Source organism: Hippopotamus amphibius, chromosome 14, assembly GCF_030028045.1.
Source record: "Hippopotamus amphibius kiboko isolate mHipAmp2 chromosome 14, mHipAmp2.hap2, whole genome shotgun sequence".
NCBI lineage: Eukaryota > Metazoa > Chordata > Mammalia > Artiodactyla > Hippopotamidae > Hippopotamus > Hippopotamus amphibius.
The window spans coordinates 66677306-66698686 of record NC_080199.1 but is presented as its reverse complement, the minus strand read 5'-3'; the positions used below and the strand labels follow the sequence as shown (position 1 = coordinate 66698686).

The 21381-nt window shown below is 37.4% G+C and overlaps 1 protein-coding gene across 1 annotated transcript in view; it reads left to right on the top strand.

Moving 5' to 3' along the window:
- FREM2 (FRAS1 related extracellular matrix 2) overlaps positions 1-21381 on the top strand; it is a 147334-nt gene that overhangs the window by 9487 nt on the left and 116466 nt on the right. Inside the window, exon 2 of the mRNA XM_057707553.1 lies at positions 810-899. Coding sequence (XP_057563536.1) covers positions 810-899 — 90 coding nt within the window. The remainder of the gene's footprint in view (positions 1-809; positions 900-21381) is intronic.

Here is a 21381-nt window from a genome sequence, read left to right as displayed (position 1 = left end):
GTGTCACAGAACAGAATGACGTCTGTTTTATTTTGTTGCGTGGCATCATTAAGGAGAAAAACTGATAACATGGATGAATAACTGTTAAAATTGTATCTTAGTCAATACTGAAAACAAATTATGCCAGTGAATTTGACAGCTAGAATAAAAAGCATTAGAAAAAGTGTTTCTGAGACAGAATAACTTTTCACTCTGAATAAAGGCTTCAGCTTTTACTTGATGTTTTCTAAGTTCTGTTTGGCACTGGGTCAAGATAGTAATTTCAATCTGTGGGATTTTTTAAAAAAGCAGTTTCTTCATTTTTCCTTTCAAAAATTTGGAGACCTTAAAAACAGCCTGCTATACCATAAGAGGCAAGAAACCTTAGCCTGAGGTAGAGCAGAGGAACCTCTTTCCTCTTAGGGCCAGTCCTACAGGGAGGCAAAGGGTGTGATTTCAGTAGTGCCAGGGAATCTGCCGTGCCTCAAAATATCTCCCTTTCCACCTGTCATGGAGTCTGATATTCCGTATTTAGATGGTCACTCCTTTGGTGCATGAACATGCAAATACCACTGGGGGGGCAACACCTTGCTATTATTATAACCTAATGCTCGCACTCTATTTCTCTGTGTAAGGGATCAGGTTTCCAAGGGACAGCTGAAATCAAGGGGCTTGGAGATATGAGAAATAAAATAGCACCGTTTCCTTTAGGAGAAGAAGGAGATCTAAACATGGTTCAGCAAAGTAATAGCCAATAGGACCTACCAGAAATAATGCGTCACCAGTTTTGCCCTAGTAATTAATCATCTTCTTGTTTGGTTATTTTCTAGCTGACATTGACGATATGAAAATATGCTATGTCTTAAGAGAAGGGGCTAACGCCACAAGTGACATCTTCCACTTTACAGTTGAAGATGGTGGTGAGTATTCCCTCTCCTGTTAGTAGAAACAAGGAGAGTGACTTTTATTCTTTGCTCTTTGACAACTTTATTACAGGGAACCTGTATCAAGTATCGGTTTATGCTCACCTGAGTTTACACTGAGTGAAGTTGGTATTTGCTCTAGAAAATCTTACATTCTCATTCTGATGCAATACTACTCTGCAATGATTGCAAATACATGTTCTACTTATATTATTTTTGTCTTATGATTTGTAAAGCACTAAAGACAAAGATCTATATGAATAGAATCCCCATGTCCAGTTGTTCAGGTTATGCTCTGCATAAAGCTGTCTACTTGAAGCCACAAGAAGATTTTGGAACCAGAGCAGCCCCCTTGCAAACCACGTGTCCTACCTAGGTGTCTGTCCTACCTAGGGGTGCCTTTTTCTGATTGGCTTGGGTGCTGTGTGGACTGACGCTGGTGGAAAATACGTGGCATTTACCAAGAAATCAGTGCAAGATAAATGTATGTTTCATCTCATCAAGTTCAGTATGTCTAATGATTGTCTTAGCTTGGGGGATGTTGTAACTTAGTCTAGCTAAACTTTTCCTTAGTGAAATTTGAATACTGGAAAGAGAAGACTATGACCTGGGATCTAAGTCGCCTGGGACATGTGTGCGTGAGAGAGGGAGAAATGATTCTGATGCAGTCACCTGTTTCCTTAGGATGCTTTATAAAAACGCACACTATTCGGTCGTCTATCTCAGAAAGATTCCATACTTACCCTTCCTATTTTTTGAAGCATTAAATAGCACTTGTTTAAAATATCATTGGCCGTAACAGGATCACAGCTCTGAAAAAGAACATCTGTTGGGTGTGTGCCAGAGAGGCAAAAAAACAAAAAAGCGTGTTAACCTGGGTTCAGCTAATAAGTTGAACGCCTTTATTTTTTTAGCAACCAAATCATACTTTAGTATTCTACATATTGCTAAATGAGTCTTAGTATGAAACCAAGTTCTGAGAAGGAAATCAACTTAGAAAAAAATAATCTGCTTGTTGACTCTTGCTGTGCAAATGTGAAATACTACTACTGCAAGTAAACTTTAGAGTGAGACTGAAATAATTCAAATTTGTATTATATACATATATATACACATGTATTTTATATATATATAATATAAATGTAAGGACTAAATTGTTGGTTCAAAAACCATGTATATCTCTCCAAATGACTGAATAAACTTCAATAGCAAAAGTATGATTTTCTTTAAAATTGCCAAAAAAAGTTTGAAATCCAGTGACTACAATTCCAAGACATTATAGTCTATACTTTTTCTTATATATTTTGCTTTTCCTTTCTTCTTATAGACATATATGCACTATTATTATGCACTCTTCTTTCCTTAGCTGAATGGAATGGTAGCATTTACTTTAAAAATTTGGTCTGTGTTCAAACTTTGGAAAACATTATGCTGTATCATATTTCAAAATATTAAGTGAGGAATGACTAGCTGAAGAGACTGGGTTTATTTTTGGATTTGCTGAAAATGTGGCTGAGCCTCTAAAGATTGTGTTTATAGGAAAAGGAACTAAATCATTTCGGGAGCTTATTCAGAGCTAGAGTTTCATGTGAGAGAAGAAAATTCCAGAGATATTGTCCTTTCCTCTTCTTCCCACTGACTTAGCGTTACTCACAGGGATCAGGCAGATTCTGGCAACTACCTCTGGAACGGAATTTATCTTGATTCCCATGATGCAAGAAAACTTCCCTTTGACAGAATAAACACAGAGACCTGCAACATGGGAAAATAAAAAGTCACATATGTATTTCAAAATAATTTTAATCTGACACTTATTTTTTTAGGATTTTTGCATTGTCTTGTAATATATTCTAATATTTGAATGAGAAGTGCAATACTGTTTAAACTTACAGAGTATCCTGAGTGAAATTCTCCTCTCTGGGAAGTGTGAGGTATTTTGCCAAAGAGAGGCAAAAAATACTTGCAACATTTGTGATCACAGAAAAAAATATATTCTTCCTTTCTACAAAAACAACACTATACTAAGAATTTTGATTTTTTTCTGACCTAACTATTGTAACTTCTAATAGAATAGTCAATAATTTCATCAAAATATACTCTAGAAAAGAGCTTTTTTCTAGACTGTAACATAAACATTTGTCTTCAAATCTTCAAATTTAACAATGTAAATTTCATGGACAAGAAGACATATTTATGAAGACACATTTATGAGATCATTTGACACTCCTCAAAGATATGTATGTCTCAGGAATTATGGCAGGTACTTGAATCTTATGAACAAGGATTATCCTTGCTTCTCAGTTGGAAGGATCTAGATCTCAGAGTAGCCAGGTAACTTCCCCAAACACAACCATCCATCCAGAAAGTAACAGAGCTCCCTCAAGGATGCTTACTCTTCCCACCTCTGGGAAGAGTGATGACAGACTTGTTGGACCAGAGGGTTTGGTTACAGAATTCAGCTGCAGTGATTTATTATCATTTACTTTGTACAGTCATAGTAAACATATCCATAAACCATTCCCATGAACTATATGAAATGCTTCTAGTATTTCAGATCTGAGAAGCAAGTCAAGGCACCATGGCATAAAAGTCAATCAACTCTCTACTACCATTTCTCTCTCCAGCCCACTAAAATGACTTTTTTCAAGTCAACCAAATTGATTTTAGGACAGTGTCTATCTAAGGAAATTACTGGAACAAATATAATCCTCAAATAATGTTAAAAATAAAACATAGCTTTTAATTTCAGGAGTCAAGAAGGGGAGAGGAGACTGAAGAGAACAGAAAACTAAAATCTCTTGTTTTCGATTTAATTATATTATCAAAAGAACCTGGCTAGCCACAGAATTCTTCTATTACAATGTAGTAACAGACCAAGACCACCCACTACTAATGAGTTGGTGCTTAGGACAGAGTTACTACTCTTTAGTTTTTGGAGGGCTCTGAGGCAATTACCAAAAGACAGGACTAAAGAGAGCACTATTGGGAGAAGAGATAATGTCAGAATTTTCACCTTAGGGAGTTCTGCTGTATTTGGACTTAGTGAATGTTGGTTAATATAGTATGTGTATACACGCAAGCACACACACACACACACACACACACACATCCCACATGCACATAGATCATCATATGTCAGGGTTCTTTCAATTAGGTCTTTTATTAGAACTATCATTTATGCAATTTTGCCTTCACAGCTCTGAGCACAGTTAAAAATATATATATTTGGCAGATAAGGAAACTGAATCACAGATACAGGGAACTGACCTTCTTCAAGTTAGCTAACCAGGCAGCCAGAGGCCACTTTGAATCCCAGATTCTTTCCTCAAACAGTAACTTTGACACTTACTCAGGACAGGCACAAGAGGGAAGAACCCTCGAATTCTTCCGGGTTCTCCGGACAGAGCTTTTAGGCATGTTTGGTAGACGAGAATGAAGTCAGTAGGATCTGCTAATAGACAAGAAGTTCTGCATCCTCCGGAGTGTACGTTTTTACTTTAGAATACTTTAAAGGTCACTGGGTGCTAACATTTATAGTATTCTTTCCTGGTATCACATTGTAATTTTTCTAACTACACGTGGAAAAAAATTTATTCTTTCTAAAGTTAGAATAAACACAAATCAACTTTAAGGAACCATTTTATAATTATTTCGTCAATTAAATTACAAAGAAACTTTTAAAAAATTCACTTCAGGGATTGCAACGAAACAGGTATCCTTCCAAACTATGTGTGAGGTTGTAAACTGAGAAGATAAAGTTGAAGAAACATCTGTGAATATGGACATGGATTCGGGAAGGCTATGATATTCCACTTGGGACATGGCTCAACAGAAGCAAAAACTGGTAGGCCCATGTTGGTCACCATGTGAAAAACTGCAATCTGCAAATTACTCTAAATGCCAAAAAAAATAGGAAGAGGTTTTTAGCAATGGAGTCTACGTCAGAAAATGTTACACAGCCCTTACAATTCATAAAGTCTGTCACAATTCTTACAGTGCTCATTTAGTAATGAAATATGTTTACTGGACTGTCAGTAAAGAACATGAGGGAATTCCCTGGCGGTCCAGTGGTTAGGACTCCGCACTCTCACTGCCGAGGGCCTGGGTTTGATCCCTGATCAGGGAACTAAAATCCCACAAGCACCGCATGGCCAAAAAACAAACAAACAAACAATGAAAATGTCATATCAACATAGGTCATCCATCCAGGTGTTCTGAGGCATATCCACACATGCATTTTCACAGTTAACAATCTAAAAGGTCAAACTCTGAAGGTAGGAGATGTGCTCGTGTTATCTGTGGCTTCATCTAAGGAGTTTTTGTACATGAGCACTCGCAGCAAGCACCTATGGATTTAGCTAAAGCATCTTCCATCTCTTTTGTTTTTACCCTTTATGTCTTCGCAGGAGTGACTTCATATAATAACAATAAAAATACAGAGTTGGAAAATACATCCTCCTTTAATAATTGCCTCTTTGAATTCAAATTCCAGTTCTAGTACTCTGGAATTCTGTGGGAAGAAGAAAAATCATGTATTCTTTTATCCCCTTCATAATAGAGCATATTTACCTGTTTTCTTCTCAGCATTTAACTCTCTGTAATTTTCCTATTCTAACATTCTAAGTATTCTAACATGAAAGCACTCCTGTCCCTTTTTAATTTTCTCTCCAAGGAAATCGTCTAACTCTTTATTATGATGTGAAAGCCAGTCTCACATAACTATTCCAGGTATGTCCCACCCTCAGCCCTAATGACTGTTAATCACTCCTCAACTTTCAACTCAAATGTCATTCCCTCTCCAAAGTTGCTCCCAACATCTTGATAACAAAATTAGTCCTGGCTTTTTTGTGCGCTTCTACCCCACCTTTATTTATAACAAGAATGTTGTATTCTGATTATTGGCTAATGTGAAGACCTCCATTAGAAACTTTTTCAAATCAAAAAAGGTGTCATTAATCTTTATACCACAGGGTCTACCTAGGGGTGAACACACAGTAAATATTTAATAAATATTAAAATAAATGAATAGATAAATGGCAAAAAGAAGCTGTGTTTTATACAAGGAGCGATTAAATAGTATTCTGTGAAAAGCTACTATAAACAGTTTGCAGAGGACCCTTTGCATCCTTTAGAACATTCTCTTATTGTAGCATTAATTTAAATCCCTGAGGCACCAAAAAAGATTATTAGTAAAGCTTTCACATTTTTAAACACATGAAACTAACGGCTGTAAAAATGCCTTTGAAATCTTCAGTGAAATACAGTTAGGATTGAAGAGTTTCACACTAACCGCTAGTTTAGAGCTCACATTATTCTTAAAGCCTTCTTTCCAGAAAAAAAGTTGTCAGTATATTATATACACAATTATGCAATTTAAAAATTTGAAGAGAAATAGACATTTTCTATAAATCACTGAAATTTTTAAGTCAGCACCACTGCCTTAAGTATTTTTAGTCACCCCAATTTTTTTTTGCCGCATGTGAGATAATTCTATGACAGGGAGAGAAATAGAAAGCTATATTAGCATAAAGTCTCCTCCGTTCTTATTAAAAAGTCATTATGTACATTTTTATGTTTCTTGTTTGTTTGCTTGTTTCATCTCAAAGCCTCAGCATCAGATTCAAGATAACTTGTTTCTTTTCTGCAATATCTCTCTCTTTTTCTTTAATTTTTATTTTAGATTGGAGTAGAGTTGATTAACAATGGTGTGTTAGTTTCTGCTGTACAGCAAGATGTTTCAGTTATACATATACATGTATCTATTCTTTTTCAAATTCTTTTCCCATTTAGGTTATCACAGAATATTAAGCAGAGTTCCCTGTGCTAGACAGTAGGTCCTTGTTGGTGGTCTGTTTTACATATAGCAGTGTGTACGTGTCAGTCCCAAACTCTGACATAAATCAAGATACTTCTTAATGGGCAGAAGGAAGAATTAGGATATGTGATCATCTGGCCCCGTATACTAAGTAGGAAGAGCCCTACTCTTTTCTCCATTATGAAAATCGCTTTGCTGCTCCCTCATTTGAGCTCTCATGTGACACGGGCATGCCGTTTGTGAGATTCTGTCTCCGGTTTTGGCACTGAAACTGGGCGTCAGACATGATGTGTGTGTTGGCCACTATAATGTATCTGGTCCGTATCCAGGCATGTGTTGCCACTGTCTTTGTACCTTGTGGTGCCTAGTTTTTCATCCGCCAAGATCCCTAATTCATATGCTATTGAAAGATATAAATAGCTTCTTGACACAGTAGAAAAAGCTGCAAAGTCATTTCTGCATATGAAATGTCAGTTAAGGACAAGGCTTTCAGATTTTTCTTCTGTACTTAATGAGTGAATACTTAAGACACCAGGAGACTGGAAGCTCTTCATACTGGTGAGAAGGAGCACAAGTTTTTGCGAGAAGGTGACCAGTAACCTCAGAGTTTAAGGCAAAGTCATTATTGATAATTAGCTTGAATTTAAAGCAAGGGCTGGAAAAATATAAATAAGTGCAGTAAGTTGGAAAAGGAGGTCTGAGTACAAGCATTAAAAGATTATACAGACATTCAGCTGAGAGAAAAAAAGGCAAGCATTCTTGGCAATAAAGTTAATTGCGAGTGACATGAGAACCAGAGGAAAGATACTAGTGCCTCAGGGAGTTATAATAAGACAGTGAAGTAATGTCAGGCACTGATACAAGTATTTTTAATCTGGAAGAGAGCACAGATCCACTAGGACACAGATCCTGGGAGGAGGTGTTGGTGACTATGGCAGAATGTTTGTAAGCCTTTCTGTTTTCATTGAGCAGTACAGAACAGCCCAAGTCATTAAGATCTCCCTATGCCAGACCCCTGCCTTTAAAAGCATGACTCTGTAAAATACCTGTACTGTACTGTCCGTGAAAGACGTTGTATCTTTTAAATAGAAAAATATGAACTAAATTTTATTAGTTATTAGTCTTTAGATTCATTCCAAAATTATATGTCATATGGATGTGCTGTTTTTATTAGCTTTAGTTCAGAGGAAACTTTTAATTTTTTTAAATAATTAATTAATTAATTAATTAATTTGGGTGTGTTGGGTCTTCATTGCTTCACACAGGCTTTCTCTAGTTGTGGAGAGCGGGGGCTACTCTTCATTGTGGTGCACAGGCTCCTCATTGTGGTGGCTTCTCCTGTTGTGGAGCACGGGCTCTGGGCGCGTGGGCTTCAGTAGTTGCAGCACGTGGGCTCAATAGTTGTGGCTCAAGGGCTCTAGAGTGCAGGCTCAATAGTTGTGGTGCACAGCTTAGTTGCTCTGTGGCATGTGGGGTCTTCCCAGAGCAGGGATCGAACCTGTGTCCCCTGCACTGGCAAGCAGATTCTTAACCACTGCGCTACCTAGGAAGTCCCAAGAGGAAACTTTTCCTAAATCATTGTCTTCCCGTGAATATGAATCCTTGTTAGACACATTTTTAGAGATTTAACTTAGTTCTATATTTACTCTCAAAACAAATGATAATCACCTTTTAAAAACTAAGCAAATCTTTCATAAGTGATTAAAATACCATAGCCTCAAATCAAATATTTATTTGTGGTATGCATTGCATAACTCAATAATATCCCAGTCTGTCTCTTTAAATTTGCTATGGGTGGCTGGGAGAAACAGAACGTCTAGTACACAGTTGTAACTAATATAATTCTATATTTGCTAGAACCTATAAGAATGCAACAGAGTACCAGAATGCAATGGACGAGAAGGTTCACAGTTTCTATGGTGAAACTTACTGGGTAAACAGAGTTTCCCTATTCATTTATTTATTGAATTCTTTAACAAGTATTTTTGGAGAGCCCACTATGTTTCAGGTGTGTATTGGGACCTTGGAAAACAATGACAATCGTGGCAGGTATGATCTCTGACCTGAGGTTCTGATACGTATGGATGATAAAACACTAAACAAATACAACACATATACATTGTTTAAAGTATTATGGAGGTTATAATTAAATCCAAGATAGAGATGCAGCTGTCAGGAAAGGCTTCTGAAAGGTGATATTTAAGCTTAGACTTAAGATGAGATGAATCTGCGTCAGGAAGAAGGGAGGTGGAGGGGAAAGCATGTGCAAAGGCACTGAGCTTGGTGTGTTCAAGTGACCAGAAGAGCATCAATGTGCCTGGAGCTCAATGAACAAACCAGAGAGTGGGACAAGATGATTCCTGAGAGCCAGACTGGGGCGAGATGGTGCAGAGTCTTATAAACCCAGGGCAGTAATTTAGATTTTGTTCTAAGGGAAAGAGAATCCCCCAAATCATTTTTTTTAACTTTTTATTTTATTTTGGAGTATAGTTGAATAGCACTGTTGTGTTGGTTTCATGTATACAGCAAAGTGATTCAGTTATACATATACATGTATCCTTTTTCAAATTCTTTTCCCATTTAGGTTGTTACATAATATTGAGCAGAGGTTGGGATTGACATGTACACACTGATATATTTAAAATGGATAACCCACAAGGGTCTACTGTATAGCACAGGGAATGCAAATCATATGAAAACAAGGGAGTAACACGTTCCACTTTATGTTTTCAGGTGATGACTCTTGTAGCTGTAGAGAGTCAAGGGGACGTATCAAGGAGACAGCAGGGAGGCTAATATGGGGCTGAGGCAGGAAGACAGATATGACACAGAGAGAAGAGGACAGGCTTGCATAATTTCAGATCCCAGTCTGTAGTGCTTGTTGATGGACTGGATTATGGGATAAGGAGAAAAAGAGAACGTAAGCATGATTCTGGGTTTCTTGGCCAGCAGAGAATGGTGTTGCCATTCATTGAGATGGAAAAGACTAGGGGGGCATGGAAACGTTTTAAGGGAGGAAATTAAGAGGTCATTTCCAACATATTAATTATGAGATGTCTTACTTCTTTGAAATGTGTACACAGGAAGGCCAACCTCTTGACCTGCTTATCTTCCTTCCCATCAAAGTGAGGGGCGCAGCCTTTGGAGTTAGACCTGGAACAAATATTGGTTCTGACTCCTACAATAATTGGTGATGTGACCCTGAGCCAGGAGACTGAACCTTTCTTAGCCTCGGCTTCATTTGTAAAGTGGGACAATAATAGTCCCTAGTTAATAGGGTTCTTTTGAAGATTTAAGTAAGATTATTCATGGAAATAGGACCATTCATGCAGCACTGTTCCCGTGGACACACTGTGAACTGTACAGGTAGCTACTACTATGAGGGTTTCTGGAGATTTTCTTTCTATTTTCTTTCTTTTTCTTTTTCCCTTGCTTATTTTCCCTCTCTCCCTCTTCCTTCTGTCCTTTTCTTTCTTCCTTTTTGCCTTGCTCTTGCCATTCTCACAACAGCTGCATGTTAAGTTTGACTGTTTTTGGTGGAAAGATGGGGTATACAGGGATGAAAGTGGAAAAATAATGAACACTTCTTCAGTGCTGAGTTATAAAGGCTAAGAATGCTTCCAAAGTTACTGGACCACTAGTAAGTAGCTAAACTAAGATTTCCATTAATCTAATAATAATGAGTTTTCACTTTGGCCATAGAAATGCAAAACACTGTACTTCTTTTCACTGTACAGGTCTTATTTCTCTTTCTCATTGACTGGAAAGTATAAATTTTATAGACTTGAAGGTTAAATATAGTAACCTGCTATTTCCAAAATGTAGTACTCCAAAACATCTTGATTTGGCAATTGTGAGGTTTGAGGGATGGTTTGGATTGCAAGTCTAATACACTGGGTCACAACCAGCCGAAGACAGTGATAAAATACCATGTTGGTTCAGGTCTTGGAATCACCTAAATATATTTAGTATAGAGTGCTGTAGTCCTGCAGCTGATAGATGTTCCATTTAGTCATCATTATTAAAAAAAAAAAAAAAGCAATTAAATAAATGCATCTTTGAGAAAATTTGTAAATTTAAGTAATAAGAAGAGCATATATCTTGAAATTCTCCATTTAGGTCATTGGAAAGTGAGTGCTGTGGATACGTACGAAGGTGAGTCAAAAATTATCCGCACTTTGGCTGTAGAATTTATGGATATTTTAATATAACTGGATTGCGAGTAATTTTTGACTCACCCTCGTATATTACCCCTAACATGTTCCTTAAAAGCTGAATATTACTTATGCAAATAATTTGTAGTAAACAGACACTTCTTGATTCTGTGTAATAAAGAGGTAAAATCTTATTTTCCTATGGTATTACAGGAAAACTATCTGCTTTTTAAAATCTTGTCCCTCTAATGTTCTTATTAAAAAATGCTTGAATAATATAGAGATCTGATTTAACAGCTTTATTTATTTGCTTCTATATGGTAAGTATTAAAGCCATGGGTCTTTCTGCAATATTCCAGTGAAGTCAGAGGGATAAATGTCATACTTAATCCTGATTGAAAATAAGGAAAAATAAGGTTTATTAAAGTTTAATATTGTGATAAAGTGAGGAATGTGTGAACCACACACAAAAAAATGTAGATGTTTTGGTTCTTGCTTCACAAATGTAGATTGATTTCACAATGTACATTTCCTAGGAGCAATAATGTTTGTGTAAATGAGTGGGAAAAAAGTTTCCCTGAACATTTTGTTTTAGAACAGTTAGTGTAAATTTACTAAAATCATTAATTTATTCATCTGTTTCGGCCCCAAAGAATAAAAAAATCAATTACCAAGAGGTGCTACATAAGTGATTTTTCACTGAGAGCAAAAATATTAGGTTAAGAAAGCAGTGTACTTTTAGATGGTTTACATTTAGAATTCTGTCTCACATTGCTGTTATGGTAAACGATTCCAGAATAAATTATTCAGTTACGGCTAAATACCATTTCACATAAGATTCACTCTTTGCAAAGGCTATTAGTATTCTTGGTACTAAGAAATTAAAAAGAAAAGATTAAGGGAACATAATTATTTCGCTACATTTGGTTTTCAATGTAGAACTACTTTTTATTTTTCTTGTTAATTTTGAAGTAAGCTTGGAAAATTGCACCTTCATAGTAGTTTGATGAAGAAAGCCAGGACACAATTTTCCTCTTTTTGTTTCAAGAGAGCTCTGACTACTTCCCTCCAAACTAAGAGATCAGAAGTGCCTGCTCTCTGTTTCTTTGCTAGTTTCCTCTGTGCAGAAAGATCTAATCATTCCATCTTGGTAATGCCCCACCTGTTACCTTTAACTCCACTTAGATAGCTGTTAGAGGCATGATTTGAGAACACTGAAAACAGTGTTTTCAAGCATAGCTCAAGAGAGCCACTTCAGAAATTGAAAATAAAGTGGTAAAACTGGTTAGTAGACTTCAGAAATCCAAGAGACAGAAAAGAACCATTCTGTGTTCCCATATCCTTCTCTTGCTTTACATTATTTTTATGCAGAAATAGCCCCAAATTAAATGCACTGCATCATTGCTATAGAATTAAGAAAAGTAGGCTACACTTAACCATTTAAGAAATCGTTATTAACCATTTAAGAAAAAGTTATTCTTGCTACCTAAACCTCAAGAGCCATTTTGTTTCACCACGCATAGCCATCTAGTTACTAAATCAATCAATTTTACCTGTTTCCTGAATTTCTGTTAAGTCACATTCCTTCATTAACTCTGTGGCTATTGATTCCATTAGAACCACATCAGTGCGGTTTATCTTAAATGATTAATTAAAAGTAAACTGCTTAAAATAATGATTGGCACAGAGTAAGTGCTATATAAATGTTAGCCATTTTCCCCAGCTGTAATATAGCATGCTATCCATGTGAACTCTCTGTTTTTTACTCTGGTTTTTCATTGCTGTATCCTCAGTGCCTAGAGCATATAGCTGCAAAGTGAATGTTTATTGAGTGAATGAAGGAGTTTTTTCTAATGTCTTTCTCCTAAAGGATTTCTTCATCTCTTGTTATTTTCCCCTCGGACCCAGATACACACGGTTTCTATAGTTACCTAAAAATATAAATGTGATTTTTAAAGTTATCCTTAAAAAAAAATCTTCTACCCTCCTCTCTGCTGCCACGGTTAATTTTCTACAGTGCAAATACGATACCATCATTACTTTCCAACTCACAATGGTCTCTTGTTATGCATGGGATAAAATTCAGACTCTTCTTGGGAAATCCCTGGAAGTTCAGTGGTTAGGACTTGGAGCTTTCACTGCTGAGGCCCGGGGTTTGAGCTGACCTTTAGTTGGGGAACTAAGATCATACAAGCCGCGCAGCACGGCCAAAAAAAAAAAATCAGACTTTTCTTGATGTACAAACTGACCAAGTCTAATCTATCCAGCCATACAGCCTTTTCAGGATTCCTGCACACGCCACATGCCTTTCCTTTCTTCTGCGGTATCCTTCCATCATCTCTGCATGAGATTCACTCCAAGTGTGTATTTTCTCCCTGACTGCTTCTACCCATCATTAAGGTCAGACATCACTTCCTTTGTGTTCCCATAACTACTTATATTTGTATCCAGGAACAGTATGCAAAATATTGATTTGTATATCCATATATTGATGTAAATAATAGTTTAAACCATTGTCAATTGTAAGATTATATGTATACATACGAGGATGAGTCAAAAATTATCCGCACCCTGGTTACATTAAAACTTCTGTAAATTCTACAGCCAGAGTGTGGATAATTTTTGACTCACCTTCGAACACATGAATGTGTATATATACATATTCATACATCTATAATTACTAACCAAGTGATAGAAGTGGCAGCGCAAATAATTAATAATAGTATAATATAAGAAGGTTGTTAATATACTATGCAGTATAATATATTACACATATATATGTTTTATAAAAGTGCTTACAAATGTAAGGTTATAGTACAAATCACTCATCAAATCACTAATAATCTTAAAGTTTTGTTTCAATGTCATCTGCTATTTTAAGCAGCTTTCCCAGGCTAAAGGATACCTTCCCTGGGCCATGATTTGACACAGGATGACAGTCTTCCCTCAAACTGGTCACTCCTAAGTGACTTGTAACCCTTCCTCTCAGCATCAATGATGTTGTTCATGGTGTTTTTCTTGCACTAAATCAATTACATCTAAATTATTTCTAAGCCTTACAAAATATATGAGACATATACTTAACATCTATTTATAGATAAAGTCACAAAAATTACTCACTGGAATGGAACGTTTAATTAGATGGAACTTCAGGACCAATGAAAGGCTGAGTATTATCTTGATTAACAGTGTGAGTTCTTCCAGGCATTTTGGGCTTGAATCCTGACTCTGCCAGGTTTTAAACAATCTATCCGTGTACTTGTTGATCAGCATGGATGCATTCGCCATTCTAACAATCAGTATACAAGCTCAGAACATACCGCTCTGTACTGGAACCCTTTACATGTTTGGGTTTGTAAAGCTTCTCCCCTGCAGGAGCTGCTTTCTTCATATTGCCGTCTCCTTAGTTGGAGGTCAATAAATATTTATGGCATGAAGTCATGAATAAATGCTGAAGGTAAATAACTGCAGGTTTCTATTTTCTCTTAAAGTTGTATGTGGAGTAACTTCAGAAGTCAAGAGAGGAATCTAAAGGAAAGCAGTATAGTCTTAGCAGTGTAAAAAGCATGTGAAATAAACAAAAGCTTGTCTTGTCTTTTAGCTACCTTTCAAACACATAGGTGTATGTGGACATATACTTTCCCAATAGTCTTTGCATAGAATTTTATGGTGACATCAAACTCTTTGTCTTGCTTATTTTATAATGGAGTTCTTCTTCTTATGTGTATACCTGGATATGTTTCTAGCTTAGAGATTTAGCTTTTATACATTTAAGCTTTTGTGGATGCTGCAGTTTCTTTGACTTAGTTATTATAATGACCATGCTGAATCTTATTGATTTATGTTCTAAACACCACTGAGGATGGAATGAGTTTATACTCTCGATAGACTCAGCTCACTGCCCTTTTCCTGCATCTTTTTGACAAAGATGGGAAAATTGCTCACCCCTTCCCCTCCCCATTCCTACCTCCACCTCAAGTATGTATGTGGTAAAAGTCAACATCTATAAGAAAGGGTACAAAGTCAATTAATTGTTACCTGATACCTGTTTCATTTAATTTGGAAGAAAAATAGCACTGTAAGAGATAAAGTGGATTAGCAAGCATTTTGTACCCGAGATTCTTCTAAATGTGCTGCCAAGTGATATGATAAAGTAAAGGTGTCTAGAAGTAAATCAGTCTCTACTTTTACCTCTTGATTAGTCATTTATGAATTTATATAGTGAATGTGGTACAAACACATTACAGAGTCTTTAGAATTATAGACACAGAATAGCATTTGATTTTGAGATTTCAAAGAAAGGGCTGTCTTTTAAATAGAAGATTCCTAAAATTTGAATATGTTGATCAAGTCACTAACTTACTGTAGTCATGTAGAGATGGTTTTTAACAGTCTTATTACTTATTTAAAAATTAAAGATAATTTTAGAATTTTAAAGCAATTTTTCCATGAAAAATACTGAAGTGGACTGAGTCCATGTAACTATAAAAACATGGATTAAAAAGAGCATTTGACACTTTGTTGTTACTGTCCTCAAATACCCACAGTGACCACAAACAGTTTGAAATACAGTGGCTTGTCTTGTAGATTCCAAGAGTTAAGGAATTAGATACAAATAGGGCAGACCGGAAACACAGGTGTATAGACTAGTTGTAATTAACACCTCTTCTGCAATTCTCTAGAAAAGCATGATTCTGCTTTATTAGGTAATTGCTTAATCCATGGTGATTGAGTTACTTGAACCAAGATTTTATTTTATTGTAAATAACAGATACAACCAAGTTCATGGTGAGCGGTGCTTTGAATCTACCAAGGTAGCTTAAGACAGCTTCTGCCATGTTCTTATTTGTTCCTTAGGGATAATATATCCAAACGGACCCCTTCTCGTATTTTAATGATCATTCGGTATCTTTATCAAGTAGAGTTCAGAAAGCATTTTATATACGTTTTCTATTTTTATCTCATCAGTTACTTTGAGACAGGACAGTACACACACACATGCCCTACACACAGACTTCTGTGGGATCCTAGTATATCACTCTTTGGCAGCCAGTTTTACACTTTAATGGGTTAATCACATTTTCCTAATACCAGTTCCAAAACTGGCCTCTTAAGCAATAACATGAAAAAAAGACTGAAAAATATTTTTTTTTTACATTCTGAGTTGCTCCTGGACGGTAATTTGATTTGGCATTTAGGTCTCACAGTAGTTAGGTGGCTGTTATCAAACGTGATTCTTCTGTTGTCCCCATTTCTTTAATAGTATATCTGTTCTCTCAATCATCTAAACATCTTTATAAAATATATTTGGACCCATCTATATTCTCTCTTCCATGCGAACAGGTGGAATCAAGCTGCATTCTTGCTGCTTTTAAGAATTGATGAGACCAAGACCCCCCTCAGCATTCCTTTTCCCTTTTTAGTATTAATGGAAAGAAAGTATGGTTTATAATGATCTTTTGAACTTTGAATTCCTGGCATGCTTATTCAGAGCATCTACTAGCTCAGAAGTCATTTTACATCCCCAGTGATAAGCTATACATAAACAGAGTTTTTTTAGTGTTTGCTAATAGCTCTTGTTCTACCAGTTTCTCTCTCTCTCTGTCCTTCACTATAAAAAGTTACACTAATATTGGGTTGGCCGGAAAGTTCATTTGGGTTTGTCCATAACACCTACCAGAAAAACCTGAACGAACTTTTTGGCCAACTGAAGTACATTTAAGAGATAATTCTATTAAATCTATCAGACAGTTATCTGATATAATTACATACCCTCGGTTTTGAATGTAGCCATCGTTGCAAGATTTTGGTGGCAGCTTTGTAGTGGGCCAGCAGATCAAAGAGTGTGGATTGTATGCTTCCTGTGTAACCAGCAATTTACCCGAGTCAATTTATAGGATTATGAAAAGAGCAGTCAGTGATTTCTGTTATCCCCATGTTACCTAGGAAGAAGGTGAGGCTCAAAGAATTAAAATGAATTTCTCAGAGTTATTGTATTAATTTCCTATGGCTGCTGTAACAAATTACCACAAACTTAGTGACAACACAAAATTCATTATCTTACAGTGTGGAGATCAGAATTTTAAAATGAGTCTGACTGAGTTAAAATCAAGGTGTTGACAGGGCTGTGGAAGCTTCGGAGGAGGTCTTTTTACTGCCTTTTCCAGCTCTTAGTGGCTGCCTGCACTCCTTGGCTCGTGGTCCCTCCTGTCATCTTCAAGGCTAGTAGTGTAGCATCTTCAAAAATCTCTCTAATGCTGACCCTCTGCTTCACTCTTCCACTGAAAAGAATCCTTGTGATTATAATGGGCTCATCCAGATAACCTGGGATAATCTTTCTCACCATCAGCTCATTAGCAACCTTAACTCAGTATACAATCTTAATTCCCCTTTGCCACAAATACTCACCTACTCACAGATTCCCCAGGGATTAGGACGAGGACATCTTTGGGGAGCCACTATCCTGCCTACCAAGATAATTCTGTTTGCAGGAAATAAACCAATGATGAGTCAAGTCCACGTTTGTCCACATGTTGGTGGAATTCAAGGGGCACAAGATGGGTCCTCCTATGCAAAAATATCTCACCCCTGCCTCCCGTAATACCTGAAAATCCATCATTAAAATCAGTTTCTTTGAGGTTCACAGGCAAAAGTCATCAAGGATCCCCTGAGTAAAATTCAGACCTTACCGGTCCCTAGGAGACGATTTGGCAACAGCTTAGGAATACCAGGGACATTTCAGGAGCAGGAAGTAAGGGGAAAGGGTAGCAAAGAAAGCCACTAACAGGGGAAGTGTAGTGATACCCGTTTTCTTCCTAGCCTGTTACGTCATTTGGCCCAGCGCTAGTCTTAGTGGTAGGATGCCCCCCTTACTTAGGGATATGAGGCGTGCACAAACAGCGCTGTAACGTCTCTTTGATGTAGTTTCTGTTTTCTTAATCCTTATTTACTACTCCCTTGTTGATCCTTGACAGTTTAAAGAAAATCAGTTGGCCCACTCTCAGCTAGAGGGGAGATGCACGTTTGTCTAGAGAGATTGACATGAAATGTAGTCAGTTCAGTTGGACAAAATTTCGTTGACTTCTTGGTGTGTGCGAGCCACGTTGCTTGATGATGTAGGGCTTACATGTACTCTTAGCAGATACTAACTGTGTCTCAAGTCTAGGTAGATATTGACATACGAAAGCCTGGGTTTATAAATTCAGACCAGCATGATCTATGCAAATTAAAGAAAGCTGTCTGAATCACATCCTAAAAAATTAGGTATCTGGAGTGTCCCACGTACCCAGGCATGGGTTCTGAGCCTGAGCTGGACCAGGGTAAGTGTAGGTTCCTAGCCCACAGCCTAAGGGGCAGAAAGCTAAAGTCCTCAGTCCAAACAAATTGAATTAAATTGAAGATGCTGTGGGGACTTTTGCAAATACTTCTGAGGCAAATGGCAGAGGCTAAAGAAACTAGGATCAAGCAACCCAGTTCAAAAGAGAGGGAGAAAGACTGAATCCAGACAGCATGGGGCCCCTTGACCTGCCTGGGGTGAGGAGGGAGACGTTAGGGTACCCAGAGGGTTGGGGTCCAAAAGAAGGAGCCCTATTTCTAAGATGTATGATGACCCTCCTCAATATGGATCCTGTACGACTTAGGTATCCTCAAATGTGGCGGTAGACAGAGAGATTTCTGATCATGACTTTGGTGAAAAGAGGTGCTGTGACTATTAAAGTAAGTGTGTGTTTGGTAGGTCCAGAAAGAAAAAAAAAAAGTCTAGTTAGCTGGCAGTTCGTGGAAATGAAGTCCAAATGTCTCTAGAACTTGAGGAAAATGAGATTAACTGACAAGAGATCAGAGGGAAGAGAGTCATGGAGAGAACAGATAGAGACCAGGGAAGGTGAGAGAAAGCAACCCCAAAGAAAGGAGCAGCCTTGGATGAAGACAGCAGGCCAGAAGGAGAGCAGGGATGGCAGAGGTAGCCACCTGGGGTATGGAGGTAACGCCAGCCACACGGCTTTATAGTCAGTGGGTGCGTTTGCTGTGGTACATGGCAAACTGAGCCTTAAGATCAGTCCTATCACCTGCACCAGACCAAGGATGGATGTATCAAAGATGACATCTTCTGAGGCTGATTCAAAAGGCAGTTTAATACTACATTTTATGAGAAAGAGTAGTTGACCAGGCTAAGCATATTCAAGCAACAAACTGTCAACAAATTGTGAAGCTTCAGGGGAAAAAATATTAGATTTCCATAACTCTTATTTCTGAGGCTAGTCTAGCCCTTTGATAACATTTTAGCACCAATGAATCCATTTTGATGAAATTTGCCAAATATTATTGTAAGGAACAGTAAACTGAGTAATATTCACCCTTGCATTTTAGTGGAATAAATACAGGCTCGTTATCTCCTCATGGTACCCAAAGCTACGAATGCCAGAAAACAAAACCCTGAAAATACCAAGTTGGAAGATGATCATTTCCATCCTTCCTGAATACTACCTATAGCTTAGAGAGAATCATTTCTCAGCCCCGTTCAGGTATCAGAATCACCTGAGGAGTTTTTAAAAATCCTGAAACCCAAGCCAGTCCCAGGAGTTTGAATCGCTGGAACTGGGGCACAAGCATGTGGTATTTTTTTTTTTTTAACGCCTCAAGTAATTTTTAATATGCAGCCAAGATTGAGAAACACAGACTGAGAATAAGTTCTAAATCCTGCCTGGAATTCTGAACTCTGTTTTTATTTAACACTGATTTCACTGACGAAGCTAGGTCTACATTGCTTGAGAAGTGGTTCTCAAATTTTAGCATGCATCAAAATAACCTGTAGGGCTTGTTAAAACACAGATTAAGCGGCCCCACCCGTAGAGTATCTGATTCAGTAGGTCTGGGTGGGGCTCAGGTACACTGGAAGCACATTTTGAGAGCCTCTGTTCTAATGAGATGATATAAAGATAATCAAGAAGAGTTTGTCTCTGGTAAAAAATTTTTCCATCCTACTGCCTGTCTACTTGACCGCAGAGATTCAATCTATGACCCAGAGTTCATATCAAACATGGGATGTGAGATACTTTATATGCCTCATTTCTGACCGTCTACTGAAAAGATTGACAAAAAAGTTTTGCTGAATGTTGAAAATTTAAGCTCTGAAGTATTGAAAACCCAGCTGGAGATGCCCATGGGGGTGTGCTGTCGTCTATGTGCTTATTCATCTAGATTCTGTTAATATCTGTGTCTGGCACATAGGAAGCAAGTAGAGCTTGTTCACACAGGCATACATGTTTCATTTGGTCAAATATGAGAAAAAACTTTTAATCATATTACTTATATAGAGAAAATTAATGTCCTTTGTATTTACCTGCCCACTGTTTGTTTTTCCTGCGCTTATCCATGTTCCTGAGGGGAAAAGAAATATGTCCTGAAGTAGACACTTTTTAAATGTAAATTATACTTGTTTTGACATATGCCTTTTAGGGAAGCAAAGAAAGAGATGATGTTATAACTAGGACTTTTGGGGAATTGTACACAACCCTCAGCATATTTTATATAAGCCACAACCAGTAATCTGGGTGTGTAAATGGCAGTGCAGACACACACACATTTATTATTCATTTATTCCTTCATTATCAAGCAATTTTGGGTCAAGTACAATACTAGGTGCAGGATTTAGAACAATGAAGAAAACATAAGGAATCCCTGCCTTTATTGTTCTCAAAAGGATGGGAAAAAAGAAAGAGTAGACAGGTAAACAGGTAAAATTTTAAAATGGTTGTAGATCATGATGAGTGGTCTAAAAGGAAACATATAGTGGATGAGATGGAGAATAATGAAATAATCGGGAAATATAGGAGGTATTTAAACTTTCCTAGGCAAGGCCAGAGAAGGCCCTCATAAAGCTGCATTCAAGCTGAACCCTAATCGGTGAGAAGGATTTAACTGGGGAGAACTTGGTAGAAAGTGAAGCACTCAAAAGGGACTTCTTCAGACCTGAAAGAAGACCAGGGTAGCTGCAGCAAAATAGAGAGAAAGCAAACAGAAGCCAAATCATTCAGAGCTGTTAACCCCCTTGAGGATCATGGATTCCATCTAAAATACAGTGGATATCATGGAAGTTTTCTAAGCAACTGAAAGAATTAATCTAATTTACTTTTGCAGATCTCTAGAGAACCGATGTGGGGGGTTTTCAAGCTCAAGTAATTGCATAAATGGCTAGGCTTTTTGCTGGTGTGAGGAAGTTCTTTGGGGAAATGAAAAGTTCTGTTATTTATTTATTTAGCTCTTTATTGGAATATAATTGCTTTACACTGTTGTGCCAGTTTCTGCTGTACAACAAAGTGGAATCAGCTGTATTTTTACATATATCCCCATATCCCCTCCCTCCCGCAACTTCCTCCCACCTTCCCTCTCCCAGCCCTCTTAGTCATCACCCATCATCGAGTTGATCTCCCTGTGTTATGCAGCAGCTTCCCTCTAGCTATCTATTTTCCATTTGGTAGTGTACATATGTCAAAGCTACTCTCTCACTTCG